Below are 21972 nucleotides of genomic sequence, written 5' to 3'. Positions count from 1 at the left end.
GTTGTTTTCTCACGGGGCATTTGTTTCAGCCCTTGTGGGAAGAGAGGCCCATTTCTTACGATTAGACCTCTTTCCCTTATTTGGGGCTGAAACAAACACTTAGAGGCATTAGTATTAAAGAGTTTAGTATAAGTATTGAATTTGACATTGAGTATTGGTAAATTATTAGCTTGTATCTCATATTCCCTTTTGCATTAGTATGATTGTTTCTGTTGTAATAAGAAGGCATTTTATGTGCTAAATCAGTCACTAAGACCAGTGCTTGACAAGGTTAGGTGGTTATTTTTCTGCTATGGTCCTTAGGTTGAGTGTTTTCAACCATTCTCTTAGGGATAACCAGATGAAGGTAGAGCCCACCCTTTTAGAAATTTGAGATAAAATGTATATTTAGAAAAATGGGAATGAGAATAGATGTGAAGGCTTTTCTCAATAAGGAATAGATGTTAGGTTCAGCTTGAGGCACATTATCATGGTTGTCAAGATAGTTTTACCCTCATACTTGAGTGCAAATAGGATCTATATCATTCTATATTCAGTTTACAACAAGGCCCATCCTGATAATTCTTCAAGTAGTCATCAAAACTGGTATGAAACTTGAATACCTCATTCATAATCATATCTATCATACACCTGATCTACTCTCCTTGGGTGTACATCTTTATGGGCTTCGTCGATTTCTGGTTCAGTCAAGTTGGCTTGGATCAGATTTGCGCAAATCCGCATGTATGTTATTGTCTTGTATGAGTGGTTGGTTCATGACATTCATTGTTGCTTGGTGGCAATTGACTCCATAAATGAGGAATATGAACCAAAGACACTAGATCTGGTTGCTATGGTACCACTTAAACTAGATAGAATTTTCCATTCTTCTAGCTGAAAACATTAGTTAGACTCAAAATCTTACCTAGATTCACTGTAGGAGAACATTTTTCTCTTGTGAAGGTGGACTGTGGTATCTAGGAAAGCATTTTGATGTTTATGGCAGTACTCATTAAGCATCCATTAGAATGAAAAGTGATTTGACCTTGTAAAATGCATAAACTACCAAAATTTTGGTCAATCTCTAGCTTTCTACATGGAAAAAACAGAAAGATTAGTTATAGATCCTGTTTGCATATGCATAACCCAAATATGAATCCAGAAATGAAAGACCTAAATTAGATCTAACCTTAACATAAAAGCTGTTCCTCTTTTGGGTTCATACTTCATAGTAGGATGTGAGGATAGTAGATTTATTGGATTGGGCTGGATTTGTGGTCCATTCTAACTTTTCAATCAACATTGGTGGTGAATGTAACCAGTGAGGTGAAGCAGTGGTGAAGTTGCTTGTGGAAAGGTGCACCAAAGTGTAAGCCTTAAAATTTGCCAAACAGGCTTATGCAAAAAAGACAATATTTAGAAGGATGCTTAGAATTGAGATTGGTTAACAACACAGAACAGAATTGGCATAAGGCAAAATTGGAGTCCAAATATCCAAAGAAGTCAAAAACACATTGACCTCCTCTAATCATGAAGTGCTTTTTCATCCAAAGCAATGCATTTTATCCTCAAAATGTCTCAATGCATATGCTTCAAGGTGTAGAGGTGTACACATCCTAAAACACTGGTGAGCAGCAGGCAGACCTGCATCAATAAGGTCCAATTCATCAGGTTTTTTGGGTTGACTCAGACCTGACAAGTTCCTGTCTGACAATTGTCAGGCTGAGTTCAGAATCAGGTGTTATTGTGCTTAGGCATAGATGTCTGGTCCATGGGCCTGTATGTTGAGTTGCTATGCTGGTAAATTGGGCTGCAACCCATGCTGTTCTGTTTAACATTTAGTTCATTTTTTAGGAACTTTCGAAAGTGGTATTGGGACATTAGGGTTGGCCAAAAGTATTGGCCCAAGCTGGACCAAAGTACCAAGACAACCTGGTGACCTGAAGGCCTAATGGACCTGTTGTCTACCCCTGATTAGCATCGCTGTTATTGTTGCAATATGTAATAGAGACGTAGTTTGACATATTGTTAGTAAACAGGTAGAAAGTTTATGCCAACCAAAAAGTATGTCAAGTATGAAACTTCAAAATTGAATGAGAGGGTTGTGGATGTTTTAGGTATGATTAAGGGTGTTGGGTGCATTGGAATTACTGTGGGAAGATGCAATTTGGCTTTAAATCTAAATATTTCAATGTTTTGAGGCTTTGTATGCGTTGTGTTTATTGTTATGGTTCTGTTAGGATCTGAACTTCCAATATTCAAATTCCATCCTTTATGTGCTTCTTTGCCATGAACTGTACAAGAATCCATGCCATGAAACACACATCATGCATCCAGTGCACATTCAAAGATGCTCCCAACAAAAACATGCATGCATCCATACGAGCACGTCTGCTATTTCTTCCCATCTATGTTATCAGAATCAGTTGGTTAACAAGATCTTACTTGATGCTGTCTATAGTTTTCTTTCAAATTCTGGAATCCCCATTGTCTATTTTCTCTCCAAGTTTCACAACATGGTTTTCTCTTGAACTCATTTTATAAGCTTTACATGGGACAAACCATAACATGTCAAATGTTAATCACTATTTATGCATCTAGGGTATATGCTGTTAAGTTGTAATATAAGTATATATATATATATTTAACTATATATATATATATATGTAAGGAAATAGGCGGAAATACAAATAACAAGTGATAACACTTAAAGATCCAATAATGGACACAAAATCACAAGCACATAAAGTGCAAAATACACAAACCCACTAAGGGAAAATCACAAGCACATAAAGCGCAATTACATAAACCCACAAAGGGGTAATGCCAAAAGACTAAAAAGAAATAATTTTATTAAGAGAGTGTAAAAACCTCTACAAAGAATGAGGAAAAAAGATACATTAAGAGGGGGGAACACCCCCTATATATACAACAAAAAGGAGAGAGGGAGGCCTTGGGACTCCCACATATGGAGACGTTGGGGAGCCCCAACGGTCATAAATATGATTGTTGGGGACCCCAACAACTCCAATAGTGGGCCCCCCAAGGTCTCCTTTATGAACAAAAAAAAAGGAAAAAATGTTGTTTTAATAAAAACAACTTTTACAAGATGTGAAAAGACCAAAATACCCCTATTGGGTATTTTGGAGTAAATAGAGGAATATATATATATATATATATTTAACAATATACTTATATATATGTATGTACGTATGTATATATATTTTGTATTGATGTAATAGGTAATATCCATTAGGAGTATTTTAGTCATTTCACTGTTATGTAATAGGCTGTGCACATTAGGGGCACATTTGTCTTTTTGTATTTTTTCTGTTTTATATTTTTTCATTTTTGTTAAAGGGAATTTTGGACAAATGTCGTAGAGAGTCGTTGGGAGCTCCCCGATGGCTATATTTATAGCCGTTGGGATTTTCGTAACTAATCTATGAGCCCTCATATGTGTATATAAAAGGGAGTTCCCCCCTTGGTTGTGTAATGTTTTCTCAAGCATTTTGGTTCCTAATATATTCTATATTTTTTACTTGTGTTCTTGGCCCCTAAGTGTCCCATGTGCTTGTGTTTTTGTATTGACCCATAAGAGGTCCTTGTTGAAGAGGCACCCACTTGCATTATTTTTCCTTTTTCATTACATATGCTTGCTGAAAATGGGAAGAACTCTTTGCAGTTCTCTGACTGTTGGACCGGAAATTCTTGTTTGATTATTTATTTACTGAATGCATTATATTTTTCCTGCTTAAGCATTCAAGGCTTTTATTCTAGAAATGCAGGTTTAAAGAGAAGCGATGGGATTCTAAGCGGCTGCTTAGTTCTGGCGGAATGCCATCATCACATTCAGCTTCTGTTACTGCTCTTGCTGTAGCTATTGGCTTTCGAGATGGGGCTGGAGGGTCATTATTTGCCCTTTCTGTTGTTCTTGCTGCTGTTGTATGTATTTCTTAATAATTTTTTATTTATTGTTTGTATTTCTGGATATGTTCTGTTATATGATTTTATTATGTCCATGAAAATTTATCTTTTTCAATGTTCAGACTCAGAAGATTTTGGATCATTATTCAGAAATTCATGATTGCCAGCAGTTTGTTGTTTGTGTTATTGTTGTTGGAATGCTACCTATAGTTTCAGTTCAGGTCAAGTAATGTTAGGTTTTATAAATTAAAAGATGTAGATGTTTTTTGTTGTGGAATGTCTAGAGTTAGTTATATAGCAATTCACATTTTTTAATATGCTAGATAAATTCTTTGACCTTTTACCGTGATTATGGATGATTTCAAACAGTCATAAATATCAACAATATTTTGAATTTATCATCATGTTAAATTCATTAACTAATATTTGTACAATTAAAACAAGATAATTGAACACATCACTATAACTTAATTTATTGCAGTATTATAATAAAATAATTGTGATTTTTTAAAATTGATTTTTTTTATCAGGCAATGTTGTCATGACTCATACTATTGCTTTTATTTTGGTTTTCAAAACATGGAGTTTGCAAAAGAAGGGGAGGCCCTTTTATAGCTAAGGGTGCATCCCTTCCTCTCATTGAAACAAGACTAATAATGAAAAAACACCAATTGCAAATACCGAATGCCAATAATCAAATAGTCAAAACCCAAACTGCAAATAAAACCTAAATGACCTTACCTATTAGAGATATCATTAGACTGATGATAGCTGTGTAACTATGTCACAGGGACTCGGCCAACTGGGTGCCGCACCCGCATCGATGCGACACGACGTGGGTGTGCGTGCGGGTGCGGCACCCGGTGTGGTCAACCTGACCCTGGGTGCTGTCAACGCACCCAGGGTCATTTATGTCCAACTTTTGGACTATATATATTTATATATTTATATTTTTGCCGCACCTCCGCACCCAAGTTTTTTGAAAGTGCCGCACCCGCACCCGCACCCATGTGACATAGCTGTGCAATATTCATCAGTGGCAGTTTTCAATGTATAGATGGGAACAGTAGCAACTTTCATACTAGAAGCCTTCCATGTCTTTAGAAGTGTGGGTTTCTTGCATGTGTATAACTTCAGAAAGTGAGGGTCTTGTAATATTTTACCATACAGGGGAAGTGGGTGCATTAGATTATTAACCCTTCAATGCTATTATTTTATAACAATATGTATTTTAATTTTTAAACATAAATACGTTAATTGACTAGTTATCACGTCAGATTGGTCAATCTATTTCTTTGACTGCCTATGCTGGTTTCTCTTTGCTAATAATGATTCTGGTGGATTTCTGTCATCATATCACAACAGAAGATTCATAGAGGCGAGTCCTTGTTTTCTCCCTTTCTTTCATCTTTTATCCTCGAGTTTCTGTTCTGTTCTTTGTTATTTTTTCCATCACTCTTTTCTTGGTTTCAACTCTTTCTTCTTCCCTTATCTCCTTTTTAAATCTAGTTTCTTGTCATTTGTTATTTCAACAAAACACATTGCCAATTGTCTCTACAGAGTACACATTGTTAAAATGTACCTATTATATATATATATAAATTCTGTATATTACAAAAATACCCGATAGGGGTATTTTTGTAATTTCACGGTTGTTTTAGAAAACAACTATTTTTTCTTTTTGAATAAATGTAATTTTTATTTTTTATTTTTTCATTTCTTTTTTATTCTTTTTGAGGACCTAAAGGGGCTCCAACATAGAAGTCGTTGGAGCCCCCAACGGTCACAAATGTGACCGTTGGGGGCTCCCAACGACTCTATGGGAGCCCCCTTTTGGCTCTCCTTTTGAGGCCCTTTGGCCCTCCTTTTTCCTCCTCTTCCTCTTGTATAAATAGGGGTGATCCTCTTGTGTATTCTCATCTTGGAGAGCTTCTCTCTCTTTTCAATAAGAGGCTTTATATATTGTTGCCTTCTTAAAGGCTTGTGCTTGTATTGTCCCTTCGTGGACTTGTGATATTTTCTCTTTTATTCATTGTTGTATGTGCTTGTATGCACTCTTTATATTTCCGCAATATCTCATTACATGGTATCAGAGCCACTCGATTCTTGAAGGAAATGTGTGGTTCGTGTATCTCTTATTTTAGTGAACATCTTCTCACTTCTTGGCAACATCATGGAGACAAAGATTGATCTTTCTTTCAAGCTCAATGGAAAGAACTATATGATGTGGGCATCGGCAACGGAGAATAATCTCAAAGGAAAGAAGCTTTGGGGTTATGTCATGGGGACCGTTCCGGAACCTAAGCTTATGCTCACGAAGATGGAAGAAGATCAAGAAAAAGCTCTTGAGGGAGATGCTCGTCTCAAGGCCATTGAAAATCATCAAAAGGAAGTGGAAGATTGGGAAAGCAATCACGCAAAAATCCTTGCGTGGTTTATGAACAATGTGGAGCTTAAGGTATGTGCTAATATAGCTAAATTTCGTAGAGCCAATGAGGCTTGGTCCTTTATGAGGGGTATGTATACCCAAAAGGATCTTGCAAGAGCATATTTCTTGCAAGAAAAGGTTAGAACCACCAAGCAAGGTGATTCTAGCATTCAAGACTACTATAGTGCCCTTAACCCACTATGGGATGAATTGGCTCTTTTAGAGCCAAAGTGGGTTTCTATGGAAGATGTTGATTTAAGACAAAAACAAATGGAACAAGAGCGATTGTTTCAATTTCTTTTTGGGCTATGTCCCGAATTTGAGCAAGTGAGATCCTCACTTCTCCATAGATCTATTTTTCCTCCTATTGAGGATGCTATTGCCGAAATCACTCAAGAGGAGACAAGGCTTGGCATGAGTAAGCATGTTGATGAAGTCCTTGCCGTATCCAAACCGGGTAACAATGTTAGAACATATAAGCCTCCTCATTTTGGGAAACAAGGGAACTACAATGGAGGAAGAAAAATGATTGTTTGTCATTATTGCAATGAGCCGGGTCACATTAGACCCGCTTGTCCAAAGCTTATGGGATCCTTCAAGCCTAAAGTAGCCTCTCTTGAAGAAACCACCACCAAAGAAGATGAAGGCAAAAACAATGACATTAAAGAAACTCTTGGACAAATATCTATGGCTCTCCAACAAATGCTAAAAGTTTCTTCCTCCACATCGGGTGCGGCCATTGCTTCAACATCATCACCCGGTACGTATTCTTGGATCCTTGATTCCGGAGCTTCTTTTGATATGACCCCTCATGAGAATGCACTTAGTGATGTTTGCATCAATTCAAAGGACTCTTGTGTCTCAACGGCCGATGGAACTTTTTTGAAAATTTCAAGTATTGGCTCTTTTAAAGATTCTCAAAATTTTTGTGTTCCAAAAGTAAGAGTTGTTCCCAAATTAAATTTAAACCTTTTTTCGGTTTCTCAAATTGCCGACCATGGATGTGAAATATCTTTCTCATCTAATGGTTGCTTTGTGCAGGATCTCCGGTCCGGGAAGCGGATTGGGCAAGGCCATAGAAAGGGAGACCTCTATTATATGGACCATCTTGATCTCCCTACAAATTTTTTTTGTTCTTATGTCCAAGAAAAAAATATGGAAACTTGGCATAAAAGACTTGGTCATCCAAGTTGTTCCAAAATGTATCTCTTTCCTTTTGGAAACAAATTTTGTAAGGAAAAAAAAATTAATTGCAAAGATTGCATTTTTGGAAAAATGAAGTCTATTCCTTTTCCAACTAGATTTTTTTTCTCATCAAGGCCTTTTGAATTGGTGCATTCGGATGTTTGGGGTCCTTCTCCGGTTATGTCTAAAGGGGGCTATTCATATTATGTTACGTTTATTGATGACTTTACTCGGTATGTTTGGATTTATTTCCTTAGTCATAAGTCGGAAGTATTTACTTTCTTTAAAGATTTTCATAAAAAGGTTCAAAATCAATTTCAAAGTAACATATCTATTTTAAGATCCGATTCCGGTGGTGAATACTTATCTCACGAATTCCAAAACTATTTAAACCAAAATGGCATTTGTCATCAAAAGTCATGTCCTAGGACTCCTCAACAAAATGGCCTAGCGGAAAGGAAACATAGGCACATTATAGAAACCGCTAGAACATTACTTGTGTCTAGAAATATTCCAAAATTTTTTTGGGCGGAAGCCGTTCTTACCTCAACCTATCTAATCAATAGAATGCCCTCTTCTAAGTTAAAAAATGCTTCTCCCTATGAGAAACTCTTTAAGTTTTCACCCGATTTTAATCGACTTCGTATTTTTGGTTGCAAATGTTTTGTCCTACTACATAAAAGGGATAAGTTATCTCCAAAAGCAATTGAATGTGTATTTTTTGGATATGGTGAAAATAAAAAAGGGTATAGATGTTATGATTTTAAGAATGATAAACTATATGTTTCAAAAGATGTAACATTTCTCGAAGAAGAAAACAATTTTGATAAAATAGAAGAGACAAATGAAATCGATTATATATTCTTATATGATCTTATTGATGACATACAAGAAGATTCTCTTGAAAACATAGATGACACTCACGAGGTATCCCCTCTTGACATAACACTCTCAAATGATAGTAATTCAAATACAAATGTTCATGATAGCGATGCCAATATAAATGTTTACTCAAGAAGAAATCAAGAAAAACCTATTAGTGCCCTCGAAAAATACTCTCAAATTTCCGAATCCATTGAGGAACCACAAGTTAGGCATTCTTCTAGAATATCAACACCCCCAAATAGGTTTGTCTCCTATGACTCTTTAACTCCCAACTATCGGGCATGTTTGATAACTCTACACTCTTATTTTGAACCAGCTCACTATAATCAAGCTAAATCTATACCTCATTGGGTTGAAGCAATGCAAGTTGAACTAAATGCTTTAAAAAAGGCCAATACCTGGGAAGTAGTTGATCTACCCTCACACAAGAAACCTATTGGTTGTCGTTGGGTCTTCAAAGTTAAAACTAAAAGCGATGGCTCTTTAGAACGATATAAAGCGAGATTGGTTGCTAAGGGATACTCCCAAGAATATGGTATTGATTACGAAGAAACATTCGCCCCCGTAGCTCGTATGACAAGTGTCAGAACCTTAATAGCTGTTGCATCAACCAAAAAATGACCTATTTATCAACTTGACGTAAAAAATGCCTTTTTAAATGGAAGTTTAAGTGAAGAAGTTTATATGGATCCAACACCCAGAATAAATATTAAGCAAGGTCAAACACTTCGGCTTTTAAAGGCATTATATGGTCTTAAACAAGCCCCTAAGGCTTGGTATGATCGTTTTAGTGATATCATGATAAAATTAGGATTTCATTCTTGTTATACTGACACTGCTCTTTTTGTTAAAAATGCAGGTTCTAGTATCGTAATTTTGTTGCTTTATGTTGATGATATGATTATCACTGAAAATGATCAAAGTAGTATTATTAATGTTAAAAATATGTTAAAAGATAATTTTGATATGTCTGATTTAGGTTTTCTCAGATATTTTCTTGGAATTGAGGTTGCATATTCTCCTAGAGGATATATTTTGTCACAGATGAAGCTTGCTGCAGATATATGTTCTAAGTCTGGGATTTCTGATGATAAGAAGGTAGAGACTCCCGAGGTTATTAATGCCAAATTGCGGTTAGAGGATGGGGTTCTTCTGGAAGATCCTACACCGTACAGACAACTCATTGGGTCTCTTACATATTTAACCATCACCAGACCAGATATCACTCATGCGGTTCACTCAGTCAGTCAATTTCAGCATGCTCCTACTATCGTGCATATGAGTGTGGTTCTCCGAATCATCCGCTACATTCGGAATACCATCAATAAAGGGCTATTTCTATCCTCCTCTTCCCCTTTGAATCTTCTTGCTTATACTGATGCAGATTGAGGAGGTAATCCCAATGATCGAGTCTCAACTACTGGTTTTTGTGTCTTTTTAGGGGACTCATTGATTGCCTGGCGATGCAAGAAGCAACAGAAAGTTTCACTATCATCCACTGAAGCTGAGTACCGGGCAATGGCAACCACAACAATGGAACTTGTATGGCTTCGCAGTTTGCTTAAAGATATGGGAGTTGATATTACTGAAGCCTCAAAACTGTGTTGCGACAATAAGAGTGCCATCTATATTGCGAGCAATCATACTTTTCATGAACGTACGAAACATATCGAAATGGATTGCCACTATGTTCGTGACGAATTTTTACGAGGAACTATTGCTCTGCCATATGTCACTTCAAAATATCAGTTGACAGACTTCTTCACTAAAGCTCTTCCGGCTCCTCGCTTCATGTTTCTTCTCGGCAAACTTTCCGTCATTCCCCCGTAAAGTTTGAGGGGGGGTGTTAAAATGTACCTATTATATATATATATATATATATATATATATATATATATATATATATATATATATATATATATATATATATATATATATATAAATTCTGTATATTACAAAAATACCCGATAGGGGTATTTTTGTAATTTCACAGTTGTTTTAGAAAACAACTATTTTTTCTTTTTGAATAAATGTAATTTTTATTTTTTATTTTTTTCATTTCTTTTTTATTCTTTTTGAGGACCTAAAGGGGCTCCAACATAGAAGTCGTTGGAGCCCCCAACGGTCACAAATGTGACCGTTGGGGGCTCCCAACGACTCTATGGGAGCCCCCTTTTGGCTCTCCTTTTGAGGCCCTTTGGCCCTCCTTTTTCCTCCTCTTCCTCTTGTATAAATAGGGGTGATCCCCTTGTGTATTCTCATCTTGGAGAGCTTCTCTCTCTTTTCAATAAGAGGCTTTGTATATTGTTGCCTTCTTAAAGGCTTGTGCTTGTATTGTCCCTTCGTGGACTTGTGATATTTTCTCTTTTATTCATTGTTGTATGTGCTTGTATGCACTCTTTATATTTCCGCAATATCTCATTACACACATCAGATCTTATATCAAATTTCATCACAGATCAATCATTTTTGGAGCCATTTTACATAATCTTTTTATTATTAAAAAAAAGGAAAGTATGAATTTCTGTTATGGATGCCATGTTCTGTCACGATGACACCAACTTTAGCGTGCTTAATCTGTCATTTAAGATGGTATTTTATCTTCCGTTTCGATCTCCAGTTTTAACCTTCATTTCTTGTCTTTTCTTCCTTGGTTCTTTCAGTACCTAATGGAAAAAAGCTTACTTTTGTGATAAATTTTATGTCCTTTCTTGGCATTGACTCCTCTTCCTTCCTCAATTTGAACTAGCTTGTTTTAGAAAAAGTTAGATTCATCCAGTTTCATTACTTGGAAGAAGCAGAACTTTCCCTTCTGTTTGGTCATGACTTGATGGTCAGCTTTACTTTTTCTCCACTAGAAATTAATTTGAAATTGTGGTTAGATATTAATTTAAGCTCACCTTTATAATGTATCCATTGGGAGAGTATCTCACCTTTTGAAGAATTGCACTCTGCTTTTTTTGTTATGAAGGCTTGCACATGATTTTGCAAAGAAACCAAGTAATCATTATAGGCATAACAGCTTCAAATGGATGTGGCAGTAGTAGGAATCCAGGAGCAAGAATAAAACATATGGTCATGGTATTATTCCTTCACCTCCTACTCCTGCAACCTGCATACCTAATGAGTCATCTGTCACTTGCTAAACATTTTGAAAATGATGACATTTTAGTCAATTGTGTTCACAGGTATATTTTTTGTCACCCACAATCACTTTCCCTGCAATTTTCATTACCCGTGCAATCATGATCTTCCTTTTATCAGTCATGATCACCTTTATCTGTTGTCTCACAGCTGCAACTCAGAATCCAAAGCCTTGGTTGCATCTTTCAGTCAATTAAGCACGTAGCAAAAGTTTTATGTTTCCCCATAGATGCAATAGCAGAAAACCTTCTCTTTATCAAATCCATGGTACTTGGACTTAAAAGCAGCATATCACGTATTTGCAGATGCAACTGTGATTTCTAATGCAATACCTTAACAAAAAAAGGAACACTCATTGGGCATGGATCACATCATCCGATCACTCATGTAGGTGAAGCAATTGTTCCTACTTCTATGGGCTAATTTTCTTATTTCTTTTTGTTTCCTAATAACCATTGTAATCTTCTTTCAGTTTTTCAATTTGTCGAGCTACTAACTTCTGCATTCTAGTTCACCTTCATTTGTTTCTATGAAGGATCTTTATGTGAAGATGACGTTTACTGAAGATGAGATATGTAATGACCTTTATATACTTTAGGAAGCTCCTCCTAAGTTGTCATGTCATTCCAATAAAATAGTATGTTTGTCCCAGGTCATTGTCATGTTTCAGTTCATCTAATTCGTGGTTCATGTTGAATGTAGAAGCTGACAAAGAAGATAATATTAAATTATGACACCAGAGATCAGCCCTATATTCAACTAATCGGATGTTGGCTAAATAGATTCGAATTCAGATGGTGAAAAACTCATACCAGATTTGTTTTTTCACATGTAAACGGATTCAAATATCCATCAAATTCAGATATTTTTTGGATTCGGCCATAAAATATCAAAATCATATCATCGGATATGGTTTTGGCTTACCAAATGCAACTAAACGGAATCAAATTTGTTCGGATATTGGATAAAATCTGATTCATTGACATCCCTATACTATTGTAGTTAGATTTTTTCTTGAAATATTAGCTAATGAAAAACTTGTACTTTCAAATATTTGTAATCCATAAGGACCATAACTTTTTGGGGAATAAGGTTTGTACATAAGGAAAGAATCAGTGTGAACTTTGAGGTAATATTTGCATATCAAAGTTGTTCCAAAATGAAAAGGCACTATGCTATTATTTTTTCTTCCCTGTTTATGATGCTCAAAGGGAAATTATCCACTGCACCAGTCTGATGATCAAGTTGTCTGAGGCTTGAGTGATGTCACAGTTGATGGTTTTTGCTAACTTTATTAGGGAGATGAAATCCAACACAAGGTAGAGAATCCTTGTCTGAAGTGTTAAATTGTATAGGTATGTACTTATGTATATACATATTTGTATACATATGTCACGAGCCTATTTCCTTCAATAGGCCAACGCGGCGTGACGGTCCTTCCTTACCGCCTCAAGCCTACTTATCGCTTGCTTGCCAGTCGCGAAAGCTTATAATCAGAGAGCAAGAGAAAATAGAGGGAGAAGAATTGCAATCACAAGAAGCAATCACGAGGGTGAATAAAAGAAAGCTCAACGCATTTGATTCATTTACAATTTAGACCATAGGCCTCTTACAGTTCAAGTATACGGGTTGCCCCTTCGGGGTATTGATTAACCTAAATTGGGCAGCTTACATCGGACTCAACGAAAGCAAAACCGACTCTAGACGCAACTTTACAATGTAAGTTAGAAGGAAACATGCTCTCCCTTTCAAATCATGCGTCGTCCTCGGCATCATCTGCTTCATGGTAAGCCCTGACTTCAACCAGGTAGCGACTGTTCATCCAGAAAGTTGACTCTCACATAGGTTTCGCTGTTTCCTCCCACTGCACTAGGTATTTCTTCGCTTCGCCCAAGTAGTTGACCTTGTGGCGAAGGATCTGACTGAGGTGCTTCTCGGCCCATTGTGTTGCCGGGGTCCTCTGCATGATGGGAGCGCGTTGTGGCACGCTACGTTTCGGATCTCTGTCATCTGTATGTAACTGTTTGAGGTTGCACACGTGGAATACCGGGTGCACCTTGAAATCTGGGGGTAACTCCAGCTTGTACGTCAGTTTGCCTACCTTCTTTGTGATGGTGAATGATCCTTCATACTTTCTGATCAGTCCACGGTGCCACCCGCAGAAGATGCCTGTGCGACCAGGATAAAGCTTCACCAACACTTGGTCCCCAATTTGGAACCCAACGGGCCGACGATATTCTTCATTCTCTTTGCCGACTTGTGTATGAATGCCTTCGCCAACTCATTTTGCTCGTGCTAGTCTCGAACAAACTGATAGGCCAATGATGACCTTCCCTTTTCTTGCGCGACAAGAGTGTGCAGAGTCAGCGGCGGCTGCCCCGTGACTATTTCAAACGGGCTGTGGCCTGAAGACTCACTCTTCTTTAAATTGTGCCACGTCAAGGAGCTTTACCCAATTTTTCTGATTGATACTAACAAAATGCCTAAGGTACTGCTCAAGTATCCTGTTGATGCGTTCTGTTTGCCCATCGGTCTGCGGATGGAAGCTTGTTGAAAACAACAAATCAGAGCCAAGTAGCCGAAATACTTCACGCCATAACTTGCCTGTGAAGCGAGCATCGCAATCACTCACAATGCTCTTTGGTATGTCCTAGTGCTTCACCATATGCTTTATAAACAACTCTGCAGTCTTCTTTGCAGGGCACTCCTTAGAAGCTGGGATGAAGGTGACATACTTTAAGAAATGATCAACCACCACTAGGATGGAACTGGTGCCATCCACCTTCGACAGACTAACAATGAAGTCCATGGAGATGCTTTCCCAAGGACGTTCTGGAATCGGAGGCTCAAGAAGACCGACTGTCTTCTGGTTGGCCTCAGGCAGACGAGACACGTTCTCACATACCCCTCCATGGCGTCTCTCATCTGCGGCCAATAGTAGTCGCGCTTAAGGACTGCTAAGGTTCGCTCCTAACTAGGATGGCCGGCTCATAATGTATCATGATTCATGACACTCTTTAAGCAATTCTCGACAGAGGCTTCCTCACCGCCGCACGAAGATGCGTCCCCCTTTTGTCACGAGGAGGTCGTCCTGTAGCCAAAATCATCGATTTTTCCCTGCCTGCTCCAGAGAAACAAGGTGTTGCGCCGTCGGATCCTACTGCGTACCCTCGGGGATGTGGCTCAGCAAAACGGCCTCCAAATGCACTTTGGAAGGCTCCGCACGTGCAACAGCCAGTTCAGCCCTGCGACTCAAGGTGTCCGCAACTACGTTGGTCTTCCCAACCTTGTACTCTAAGGCAAAGTCGAACTCTACCAAAAAATCTACCACTGAGCTTGCTTTGACGACAACTTCTTCTGTATCTGAAAATAGCTCATGGCAACATTGTTCGTCTTGACGACGAACTGGATACCCAAAAGATAATGTCGTCAGGTCCTAAGGCAATACACGATAGCTGTCATCTCACATTCATCCACCGTGTAACGCCTCTCTGCATCCTTTAGCTTACGACTCTCATATGCGATCAGATGACCGTTCTGCATAATAACTCCGCCGATGGCAAAATCTGAGGCGTCTGTGTGGACCTCAAATGGTCTCGAGTGATCAGGCAGTCGCAACACTGACTCCCTCACTAAAGCTTTCTTCAAGCCGTCGAAGGCATCTTGACATGCTCCTGTCCAGAGCCGTACCCGATTATTCTTTAACAAGTCAGTGAGGGGCACAATAATGAGGGAGTAACCTTCAATGAATCGCCGATAGTAATTCGCCAAACCAAGGAATGACCGTAACTCTGGCACTTTGCTTGGCGGAACCCATTCCTAGATGTCTCTTATCTTTTGCCCGTCTATGCGCAACACACCACGCCACGCCCCACAACGTGGTCGAGGGCAAGTGCCCAACATGTTCCTCCATGTTGTTGCTATAGATCACGATATCATCTAAGTAGACTACCACGAACTTGTCTAAGGGTAGAAAATCTGATTCATTAGGGTCGTGAACGTGGCTGGAGCATTCATCAACCCGAATGGCATTACTAAGAATTCGTAAGCACCATAGCGGGTGACGCAAGTGTAATGAAATATGCGGAAAAGCAAAGAGTGCACTAAGCACTTACCACATCTACTAATGAACAAACAAAGAAGGGCTAATACCCAAACCCACAAGAGACAACACAACATAAAAATATAAATGCCTCTTATTGAAAGAGAGAGAGCCCTCAAGAGTGAGAAATACAAGAGGGGTTCACCCCTATTTATACACAAGAGGAGGAGAGGGAGAGGGCCAAGAGGCCTTAAAAGGAGAGCCACCTAGGGGGCTCCCCATGTAGTCGTTGGGAGCCCCCAACGGTCACAAATGTGACCGTTGGGGGCCCCATCGACTACATGGTGGGGCCCCTTTTGTGTGAGCAAAAAATAAAAAATAGATTTTACAAAAAATAAAGAGAAAAATAAACTAAGAAAAACGAGTACCCCTATCAGGTACTTGTGAAATGACAAAAATACCCCTATCGGGTATTACATATATATATATATATATATATATATATGAATTACATATATTTTAACACCCTCCCTCAAGCTTTACGGGGATATAACCGAAAGCTTGTTAAGGAGAAACAAAAACCGAGGAGCCGCAAGAGCCTTAGTGAAGAAGTCCGCCAACTGGTACTCTGATGTGACGTAAGGTAGTGCTATAGTTCCTCTTAGGTATTCATCCCGAACGTAATGACAGTCCATCTCAATATGTTTAGTACACTCATGGAAGGTGTGATTGCTTGCAATATAGATTGCGCTTTTGTTGTCACAACACATCTTCGAAGGAGTAGAGATGACAATGCCCATATCACTGAGGAGGCTTCTTAGCCACACAAGTTCCATGGTTGTAGTGGCCATAGCACGATATTCTGCTTCCGTCGAGGACAATGATACTTTGTGTTGCTTCTTGCATCTCCACGAAATCATAAAGTCACCTAAGAAAACACAAAAACCGGTAGTTGAGACTCGGTCATTGGGATTTCCTCCCCAATCTGCATCAGTATAAGCAATTAAATCAAGTGACGAGGCAGAAGAAAGAAAAACTCCCTTAGTTATGGTATTTTTGATATATCTGATAATCCTTAAGACTGCACTCATGTGCACGGTTGTAGGTGCATGTTGAAACTGACTGACAGAGTGAACGGCATGAGCAATGTCTGGCCGTGTGATGGATAGGTAGGTTAGAGACCCAACAAGTTGCTGGTAGGGAGTAGGATCCTCGAGAGGTGTTCCATCTTCCAACCTTAATTTTGCATTGATGACTTCTGGGGTTTCTGTCTTCTTATGATCGGAGATACCCGATTTGGAACAGATGTCAGCAGCAAGTTTCATCTGAGAGAGAATGTACCCTCGAGGAGAGTACGCCACTTCAATTCCTAAAAAATATCTTAAAAAACCAAGGTCAGACATATCAAAATTTTCTTTCAAAACCTTTTTAATATCATTAATGCCTTGCTCATCACTTCATGTGATGATCATATCATCAACATAAAGTAGTAAAATAACTACTGAAGACCCTGCACTTTTCACAAACAAAGCAGTGTCAGTATAACATGAACGAGAATTTAAACTTGTCATTACATTATTAAATCTATCATGCCAAGCCTTTGGAGCTTGTTTTAAACCATATAATGCCTTTTTAAGTTTAAGAATTTTATTTTTACCAATACATACTCCTGGTGGGGGATCCATGTAAACTTCTTCATTTAATTCGTCATTTAGAAATGCATTCTTAACATCGAGTTGATAGATAGGCCATTTCTTCACAGAAGCAATAGCAATAAGAGTCCTAACACTAGTCATTCTAGCAACAGGTGCGAAGGTTTCTTCATAATCTATACCATATTCCTGAGCATATCCTTTAGCTACTAACCGTGCTTTATAACGTTCTAATGAACCATCACTCTTGGTTTTAATTTTGAAGACCCATCTACATCTTATTGATTTCTTTCCAGTGGGTAACAAAGTTATTTCCCAAGTTTTTGCTTTTTCAAGGGCACTAAGCTCTAAGTTCATGGCTTCAACCCATTGGGGAATATTTTTGGCCTCATTATAGTGTGAAGGTTCATGAAATGAATGCAATGCAATTAGACATGCTCTATATCTAGGAGTTAGGGACTCATAGGAAACAAACCTATTTGGAGGATTGGAGATTCGACTGGATCTCCTTAAAGATGTTTCTTCAATGTCGGATCCTTGAGAGTATTTTTCTAAGGCACTTATCTGAGTTTGTTGACCACGCCTAACATATGTTTGGATTGGTCTATTATTCTCATCTATAGCATTATCAAGAGGAATTTCCTCTAGGTCATTCAAAGACTCATTAGAGATTTCCTCTTCTTGAGGAGTCTTATCTTCTTGAGATAGAAGATCAAATAAGAAAGTATATTCACTTTCGTCAATATCTTTAGTTTTCACAAAACCATTTTCATTTTCCAAAAATGTTATATCTTTGGATACATAGAGTTTGTTATTTTTTAAGTCAAAACATCTAAAACCCTTTTGATTTTCTCCATAACCCAAGAAAACTCATTCAATAGCTTTAGGAGATAATTTGTCCCGTTTATGAGTAAGGACAAAACATTTACATCCAAAAACTCTTAATCTATTGAAGTCTGGTGTTCTTTCAAATAGTTTTTCGTATGGAGATGTATTTTGTAAGGATGAAGATATCATTCTATTTATTAAATAAGTTGAGGTTAAGGCCGCTTCGACCCAAAAATTCTTTGGAATTTCTTTGGAAATAAGGAGTGTCCTAGTGGTTTCCATGATATGTCTATGCTTTCTTTCGGCCAAGCCGTTTTGTTGGGGAGTCCTAGGACACGATCTTTGATGACAAATTCCATTTACTTCTAAATAGTTTTGAAATTCATTTGATAAATATTCTCCACCCGAATCGGATCTAAGAGTAGAGATATTACTTGAAAATTGATTTTTAACTATCATATGAAATTTTTTGAAAAAATCAAAGACTTCGGATTTTAAATTGAGAAGGTAGATCCATACATACCTAGTGTAGTCATCGATGAACGTGACATAATAGGAGTACCCTCCTTTAGACATAACGGGGGAAGGACCCCAAACATCCGAATGGACTAACTCAAAAGGTCTTTTGGACACAAAAGTTCGGTTTGGAAAAGGAGTAGATTTCATTTTGCCAAAAATACAATTCTTGCAAACAAAATGTTTCTCATTACAAAATTTCTTTCCAAATGGAAAGGAGTACATTTTTGAGAAACTTGGATGTCCAAGTCTTTGATGCCAAATATCAATATTTTTATCTTGGACATGGTTACAAAAAGAGTTAATGGGGAGTTTCAAGTTGCTCATGTAGTAGAGATCTCCCCTTCTATGGCCTTGCCCAATTAGCTTCCCGGACCGGAGATCCTGTATAGAGCAATCCTTAGTTGAGAAAGAGATTTTACATCCATGATCGCATATTTGAGCAACAGAGAGGAGATTTAAATTAAGTTGAGGTACAACTCTCACGTTTGGCACAAAGAAGTCTTTTGAAAAGTTTAATGTTCCAAAACTTTTTACTTGTAAAGATGTACCATCGGCAGTTGAAACATAGGAGTTTTTATAATTATTACATAAATCGGAAAGCTCATTTTCAAGGGGGGTCATATGAAAGGAAGCTCCAGAGTCAAGGATCCAAGACGACATACCTGGAGGAGAGGAGGAAGCTACGGCGGCACCCGAAGTTGATGGAATCTTGAGTAGAGTTTGTAGTGCCTCCGATAGTTGAGCAAGAGAAAAAGAGTCTGTTCCTTTGATTGCTTCCTCTTTCTTTTGAGTAGCTTCTTCAACGGAAGCAACTTTATTTTTTGGTGCTTCATTCAACTTAGGGCAATCTGGTCTTATATGACCCGGTTCTTGACAATGATGGCAAATGGCTTTTCTATAGTTGCCATTATAGTTATTTTGCCTTCCAAAATGTGGAGGTTTGTAGGTTTTCATATGGTTGCCGGGTTTTGATACGGCCAAGACATCATTTCCTCCTTTAATCATGCCTAGACGGGTTTCTTCTTGGCATATTTCGGCTATGGCATCTTCCAAGGGAAGAGGCTTTGATCTATGTAGGAGGGAGGATCTAACTTGTTCATATTCGGGCCTAAGCCCATGTAAAAATTGGAAAAAATGTTCTTTTTCCATTTGTTCTCTCCTTAATTCCACATCTATACTAGAGACCCATTTTGGTTCTAGTAAGGATAGCTCATCCCATAGAGGGCCAAGAGTGCTAAAGTAGTCCCTAACACTCATTTCTCCTTGCTTGATAGTCCGGATTTTTTCTTGAAGAAAGAATTGACGAGCAAGGTCTTTTTGTGTAAACATACCTTTCATGAAGAACCATGCTTCATTTGCCATCCGAAATTTGGCAATGTTGGCGCAAATCTTGAGCTCCACATTGTTCATGAACCAAGCAAGAATCTTGGCATGCTTACTTTCCCAATCTTCTATTTTAGATTAGTGATCTTCAATGGCCTTCATGCGGGCATCTCCTTCAAGAGTTTTTTCTTGATCGCCTTCCATCTTAGTTAGTTGGAGTTGTGGTTCCGGAATGGTGCCCATAACGTATCCCCAAAGCTTTTTCCCTTTGAGGTTGTTTTCCATGGCAGCGGCCCACATCATGTAGTTGGAACCATTGAGCTTGAAGGAGAGATCAATCTTTTGTTCTCCTTCCATAATAACCACTCACAAGAGGATACCAAGGAGAGAGAAACAAAAACAAATATAGCTAAGGCTCTGATACCATGTAATGAAATATGCGGAAAAGCAAAGAGTGCACTAAGCACTTACAACATCTACTAATGAACAAACAAAGAAGGGCTAATACCCAAACCCACAAGAGACAACACAACATAAAAATATAAATGCCTCTTATTGAAAGAGAGAGAGCCCTCAAGAGTGAGAAATACAAGAGGGGTTCACCCTGATTTATACACAAGAGGAGGAGAGGGAGAGGGCCAAGAGGCCTTAAAAGGAGAGTCACCTAGGGGGCTCCCCATGTAGTCGTTGGGAGCCCCCAACGGTCACAAATGTGACCGTTGGGGCCCCCATCGACTACATGGTGGGGCCCCTTTTGTGTGAGCAAAAAACAAAAAATAGATTTTACAAAAAATAAAGAGAAAAATAAACTAAGAAAAATGAGTACCCCTATCGGGTACTTGTGAAATGACAAAAATACCCCTATCGGGTATTACATATATATATATATAAATATATATATATATATATATATGAATTACATATATTTTAACAGCAAGTTGTCTTCAGCTCATCGCCATCTGCAATCCTCACCTGTCAGTAACCCGATCTCAAGTCTAGCTTTGAAAAGACCCGGGCACTGCCCAACTGATCGAATAAGTTCGCTATTAGTAGCAACGAGTACTTGTTCTTTATCGTGACCTTGTTTAGTGCACGGTAGTCCACACATAACCGTTTGGAGCCATCATGTTTCATCTGAAATAGGATTGGGGTGCCAAATGGTGCTTTTGATGGACGAACGATGCCTGTATCCAACATCTCGTCCAGCTGCCTACGTAGCTCTTTCTGCTCCGTTGGCCCCATGCGGTATAAAGCCATTACGGGAGGTTTCGCTCTCGGGGTCAACTCAATCTTGTGGTCGACCTCGTGTCTTTGTGGTAGACGCTTCGGCAATTCTGGAGGCATCACCCCCCGAAACTCCGCCAACAGTGAGGCTAGGGTCAGCAGTACTGCTGCTTGCACCTTCTCTTCTTTTGCGCGCACGACAACTAAGAATGTCTGCTCCCCACGTTTGACACCCTTCTTCAGTTGCATTGCCGATAACACTGAAGTCTTGCTTTTCTGAGTATAGCACTCAACTATGTGTGATAGGTTTGACCCCATAATCGTCAACGAGTTAAACTTTGGCAGCAACATCACATTCTGACTGCGCAGAAACTCTATACCCAAAATCATCTTAAAATCGTCAAGGGCACCACAAAGAAGTTAGCCTTGTCGGCCCAACTCTCAATTTGGATAGCCACATCTCTCGCTTCACCAAAGATGGGCTTGGCCTCAGAGTTTACCGTTTTGATGGTCCTCTGCTTTGGCCCGGGCTTCAAGCCCAACCACTCTGCCTCTTCTCGCGAGACAAAATTGTGTGTGGCCCCGGAGTCTATCATTGCTGAATTAGATTCTTTGTTCGTAATGATTTCCAGGTACATGAGTTTCTTACTGACCTGCATGTTTTCAGCTGCGCAACTTTTAGCTACGTTAATCGATCGCATGACCCCCATCCTTGGTTGCATGATCTGTATCACTGCATTCTGCCTGCGCCACATTGGCTTGTCTATCGTCCTTTACAAGATGCTTCAGACACTGCCTGGTGATATGCCTATTGCCACAGAACCAACAAGTAACAA

The 21972-nt window shown here is 38.7% G+C and overlaps 1 protein-coding gene across 1 annotated transcript in view; it reads left to right on the top strand.

Moving 5' to 3' along the window:
* The window catches only part of LOC149815761 (uncharacterized), a 46958-nt gene that overhangs the window by 1445 nt on the left and 23541 nt on the right, over positions 1 to 21972 (top strand). Inside the window, exon 2 of the mRNA XM_089989465.1 lies at positions 3768 to 3924. Coding sequence (XP_089845591.1) covers positions 3768 to 3924 — 157 coding nt within the window. The remainder of the gene's footprint in view (positions 1 to 3767; positions 3925 to 21972) is intronic.

Source organism: Nuphar pumila, chromosome 15, assembly GCF_984573655.1.
Source record: "Nuphar pumila chromosome 15, dmNupPumi1.hap1.1, whole genome shotgun sequence".
Classification (NCBI taxonomy): domain Eukaryota; kingdom Viridiplantae; phylum Streptophyta; class Magnoliopsida; order Nymphaeales; family Nymphaeaceae; genus Nuphar; species Nuphar pumila.
Note: the sequence above shows the minus strand (reverse complement) of the source record. Positions and strands in the feature narration are given on the sequence as shown.